General features: G+C 43.7%; 1 protein-coding gene across 1 annotated transcript; it reads right to left on the reverse strand.

The window, feature by feature from the left end:
* Positions 1–308: 308 nt before the first annotated feature.
* LOC149214431 (uncharacterized) lies at positions 309–3,629 on the reverse strand. The gene has a single exon (XM_089389390.1). The coding sequence runs from the start codon at positions 3,627–3,629 to the stop codon at positions 309–311; it is 3,321 nt and encodes a 1,106-aa protein (XP_089245516.1).
* Between the last annotated feature and the right edge of the window lie 1,623 nt (positions 3,630–5,252).

Consider the following 5,252-nt stretch of genomic DNA (forward strand, 5'->3'; position numbering starts at 1 on the left):
TCTGGCCGGGCTTGGGATCATACTTAGGATCTTTGATGCAGTCTATGGGGATTTTGAAAGGACTCCTACCTAATTTCTGCTTGAGAGAGTCACGAGAAGCCTGAGGGGTCAAGGTCCCATAATCGATCCAAGTTGTTTGTGCGACAAGCGAGGAGAAGGAAGGAACGAAGTCCGAGATGAGGCAGACTGCGTGCGGCTTGTCAAATTTGGGACAGAGAGCACAAGAGGAGATATGATGACTGAGGAGACTTGAGTTCGAAGACATACTGATATGACTAATCAGAGGATTTGAAAGGCAGCTGAGCCAACTACGGGATTGATTTTTCATAGATGGAGTCATTTTCCCGAACTTGACCATTCTGTCTGTTGGAGGCCTTGGTGGCATAGGAATCCGCTTCTGTATTGTTGTCTCTTAGGACATGTTTGAAAGTCGTGTCCCCCATATTTCTGATGTTGTCCACAATCCTGAGCTTTATATTATTGAGGGCCGCTTTTTTGAATTCTGCCCCCGAAACCAAGGCTGCAATAACGATGGCCGAGTCTCCCAGGATGATTGGATTCCTAATTCTCAACCGTTTCAGGATGATGGTACCTAGGAGAAGGCTGTAAGCTTCTGCCATGTTATTTGACATTTGGCCCAATCCCCATTCATAGATTACAAGAATTTTGCCTTGATGGTCCTTTATAATACCCCCTGCTCCAGCTTTCCCCGGATTGTTTTTAGAGGCTCCATCAAAATGCAGAGTGGGACGATTCTGGTCTAGAATCCATTGACTTACTTCTTCCTTGGTGCCTCTGAGCTTCCAGTGAATCCTTCTCGTGTATGCTTTGGGTTGAAATTGATGGTTATTAATATAACTGATGCAGAATTTGTTGTACCAATCAGTCTCTTCTTTGTGCCAGCTTGATTGATCTGGGGGAGCAACGGAATTAGCACTTATTGTTTCAGAGATGAGCGCTATAGTTTTTGCCAGTATGCGGGCTGGATTTGGCTTCTTGTTATTGAAAATAAAATTATTCCTAGCTAGCCAGATTTGCCAACTGAGAGTAGCTGGGATGCATTTCCACAAGCGGATGATGTTGTTTTTGCCTTTCTTAGGAAAAGGATAACATTTCACCCAATTTTTTTGGAGAGAGGAGAGCTGGTCAAAAGTCTCTCCAATTTCCATTGGTCTGGTAATCTGATTCCAGCAGCTTTGGGTGAGAGGACAGAGGAAGAAAAGATGATGACTACTTTCCTCCTCAGCATGACAGAAGCAGCAGATTGAGGGGCCCGAAATCCCTCTTTTCCTAAGATTCTCAGCTGTGAGAATCTTGCCTTTAAGAAGAGTCCAATTAAAATGTTTGATCTTTGGTAGGCACTCTGATTTCCAAACAGTTGTGTAGAGGTTCCATTTGACTGTTGAAGTGGATGCCTGAAGAAATTTGTATCCCTCTTTGACAGTAAATTTTCCTCCGCTGGGATCCCAGATGTACCTATCTTCAGCCCCTATGTTGGTGGGGGTGGAGCCTGTGAGAGAGACCTTAAGATTGGACCAATGATCTCTGAGTTCATTGGGAATTTGGAGGTCCTTCCAATCTTGCCAGATGTTGTGATCCCATATTGAGATATCATACAAGGAGGTTAAATTTTTAGCTTCCATCCAAATTTGCAGAGGTCTGAGGTCTTGAAGGAGGTTTCTTGGTTTGGCACCCATGATTCTATCAGACCAGATGTTTATATCCTTACCGTTTCCAGGCACTTTGGAAATGTTGTCTCTGAATTGAGGGAGAACTTTTTTGATGAGCTTCCAGACAGGAGTGCAAGATCTTTCAGCTATTGTTTCGGAGAGGAGATTAGAATTCGATCCATTGAGATATTTTCTTTTCAAGACCTCCACCCACCAAGAGCCTTTGCCAATGAGGATTCTCCAGATCAACTTGAAACCCATAGCACGGTTGGAGAGGCTCGGGATTTTAATGGCTAGGCCTCCCTTTTCGTATGGAAGAATTACTTGATCCCATTTGACAAGGCTGAATTTTTTAGACTCTTGCTTTCCTCCCTGCCAGAGGAAGCTTCTCATAATTAGTTCCATATGCTTATGAATGCTGGCCGGAGCCAAAGTAACCGCATATTGATAGATGGGGAGAGCAGAGAGGATAGCCTTTATAAGGGTCGATCTGCCAGCCAAATTTAGCCAAGACACTCCCCAGCTTTGAAGGAGACCTCTCATATTTTCTATATGTTTGGCCCAAATCTCAGCCTTGACTGTTTCTTTGGCTAAAGGCAGGCCCAGATAAGAGAAGTAGCTCCAATTCCTTTGCACTGGGATGTCCAATATCAAGGATATTCTTTGCCTGATTTGGACAGAGACATTCCAAGTATATATCTTGCATTTTTTGTTATTCAGCATCCCTCCTGAGGCTACTAGGAAGGCATCCAAAACTTTCTTGAATCTTTTTGCCATTAGACTTGAGGCTCCCCCAATGAGTAGGGTGTCATCCGCAAAGAGCGAATGGTTAATTTCTTTAGTCCCTCTCTCTATACCAATTCCAGTGATCTCTTTTTTCTTGCGTAGATTTTCTAAGTGAATGCTCAAGGTTTCCGCCATTATGATGTATAAGAAGGGAGAGAGAGGGCAGCCTTGCCTCAGTCCCCTGGTGCTTCTAAAGTAACTACTTGGACGACCATTGATCAGGGGAGCAGTCCAGGGATTGGAGATACACCCAATGATGATGCTTATAAAATTTTTTGAGATCCCGAATTTTTTGAGAACTGCTGTTAGAAAGTGGTGATCAACTCTGTCAAAAGCGTTTGCCATGTCTATTTTGATTATCATGCCTCGTTCTTTCCTGTTGATGCTGCTGTGGATTGCTTCTTGTATCAGAATGACGTTATCTGTGATTTGCCTATGAGGAACAAATCCCCCTTGATTCTCTGAGATTAGATGAGGAAGGAGCTTTTTAAGCCTATTGGCTAAAATTTTGGTGACGATCTTGTAAGAGACATTACATAGGGAGATTGGCCGAAAGCGGTCAAAAGAAAGGGGGTTAACGTCCTTAGGGATGAGAGCGAGGTGTGAGGATTTGGTATTTTCTCCCATCTTGTAATTTTTGAAGACATTTTTTACCATCCGCACAAAGTCTTTTTTTATTGTATCCCAATGATTTCGGAAGAAGGCGACCGTGAAACCATCAGGGCCTGGGGCCTTATCCTGCTGCATACTGAAGGTTGCCAATCTAATTTCCTCTTCTGAAATGTCCTGGTCCAGATCTCTATTTTGAGAGTCTGTAATTTTACTCTCGACAGCGCTGAGAAAATCAGAGCTGTCCGACTGCTGAGGGGCTGCAGTAAGAAGAGATTTAAAATGACTGAAAGCTGCCTCTTTAATTCCTTCTTGATCGCTGATCTCTTTTCCTTCTGCCACTATTTTGTCTATCTGATTTCCAGCGCGCCTGAGCTTTATGTTATTGTGGAAGAAAGAGGTATTTTTGTCTCCAGCCCTCAGCCACAGGCACCTCGATTTCTGCCTTTGTTCCTCTTCCTCAGCTCTGTTTTGTCTGTATAGTTCCCTGTACATTTCATTTTCGTGGATTATGTCTTCACTTGTGTATTGGCTGTTCTCTTTTTCCTGATTCCACTGCTCCATCTGCGTGTAAAGATCTGCTTTTTTCTGTTTTCCATAGCTGCATTTTCCTTTGCCCACTGTTTGATGACTGCCCTTAAAGATTTTAATTTGGTTTCCCAGATGTAATGGGGCGATCCAAATACTTCCTTGGCCCACTGTTTTTGTATGAGGATGCGGAAATCTTCTTTAAAATCCCAGATTTTATTGTATTTGAAGGGGAGAGGCCCCAAGTTTCTCCCTTTATCCAAATTCATCACCACAGGTTTGTGATCAGAAGCCGAAGCTTGAATAATTTTGCTCTTAATTGATGAGAAGCTTGCTGCGATTCTTTCCTGAACGAGAAATCTATCTAACCTCTCTTTGATATTGTGGCTGCCAGTTCTTTTGTTACTCCATGTGTATTTCCCGTTAAAGGGGGGGATGTCAATAAGATTATAGGTCTGGATTATGGTCTCCAGCGAGTCTCTTGAGGGGTCTGCGTGAAAGTTTCCTCCAAGCTTTTCATCCACAATTCTTATTAAATTCAAGTCTCCTCCCAGAATTATGCTCCTGTCATGTGCGAATTGTAAATCTAAGGATAAAGAGTCCCAGCAGAGGGCTTTATCCCTATAATGGTTTGGAGCATAGATGTTGTATATAGTGAAAACTTCTTGAGAGACTTTGTTTTTTAGATCTGTTCTTATCCACCAATTACAAGATTGGAGATTGGTGTGATCCCATTTATTCTTGTTCCAAAGAGTTCCTATACCTCCTGAGGCACCTTCTGAACCTGTTGAGTAACCTGCAAATTTTTTTAATCTTTTGGCTTGTTTTTGAAAATCTTGTTCTGAGATTTTGGTCTCGTGGATGAGGAGAAGGTCTGGCTGCTCCTGATTTATTAAATCACGGACTGCATTTGTTTTTGAGGAGGAGCCCATCCCCCTACAGTTCCAAGAGACCAAGATCATCATTTACCAATTTTTAAATGAGTCCCGTTCCTCTCCTTTGTTTTTTCCCCGCTTCCTTTTTGCCTGTCTAGATAGGAATCCATTGGTTGCTGTGCTCCAGTAGCCATCTCTTTCGCTGTTGTTTCGTCTCTGAGTTCTTTATTTGACTTTCTACCTGCTTTTCTCGGGGGGTCTGAGGGTAGGCTAGCTTCTTTCAATTTATTTCTAGTGAGGATTCTCTCTATAGTTGGGGGAGGAGAGGGCAAAGGGATCGAGGGGGAGGAGATGACAGCTAAAGAGTTGTCACGGGGGGAAGGGGGGGGGGGGGAATGGGATCTTCAACTGCCAGAGATTCAAAGGGGTTGGAGGAGGAGGGAAAAGAGGGGGCTGAGCTAGGAGGGGGAGGAGGGGGAGGAGGGGGGATTTCCGGGAGGGGCTTAGAGCTAGGCCCTTGAGAGGAGGAAGGTTTTTTCTTTTTTACTTGTTCCCAGGGGCCATCCGGAGATTCTTCATTTTCAATAGATTCATTTAATTTTGACTTGCTACATCTATTTTCGAAATGTCCATATTCATGGCATACCTTGCATTTGAAGGGTAGCTGCTCGTAGTCCAGCTGTTGGATGTGCGTCCATTGATCGACCTTGATCTTGATAGCTTCCGGCAGGCCTTTCCCGAGATCTACTTCTACGCAAATCCTGGCACACGCATGCATATTCTC

The sequence above is a fragment of the Pinus tabuliformis genome, chromosome 1_1 (assembly GCF_031772625.1).
Source record: "Pinus tabuliformis cultivar Carrire ecotype Pingquan chromosome 1_1, CPIR1, whole genome shotgun sequence".
Taxonomy (NCBI): domain Eukaryota; kingdom Viridiplantae; phylum Streptophyta; class Pinopsida; order Pinales; family Pinaceae; genus Pinus; species Pinus tabuliformis.

Coding starts and splice junctions, on each gene's coding strand:
- LOC149214431 (XM_089389390.1), bottom strand. CDS start 3,629: ATGGAGCAGTGGAATCAGGAAAAAGAGAACAGCCAATACACAAGTGAA.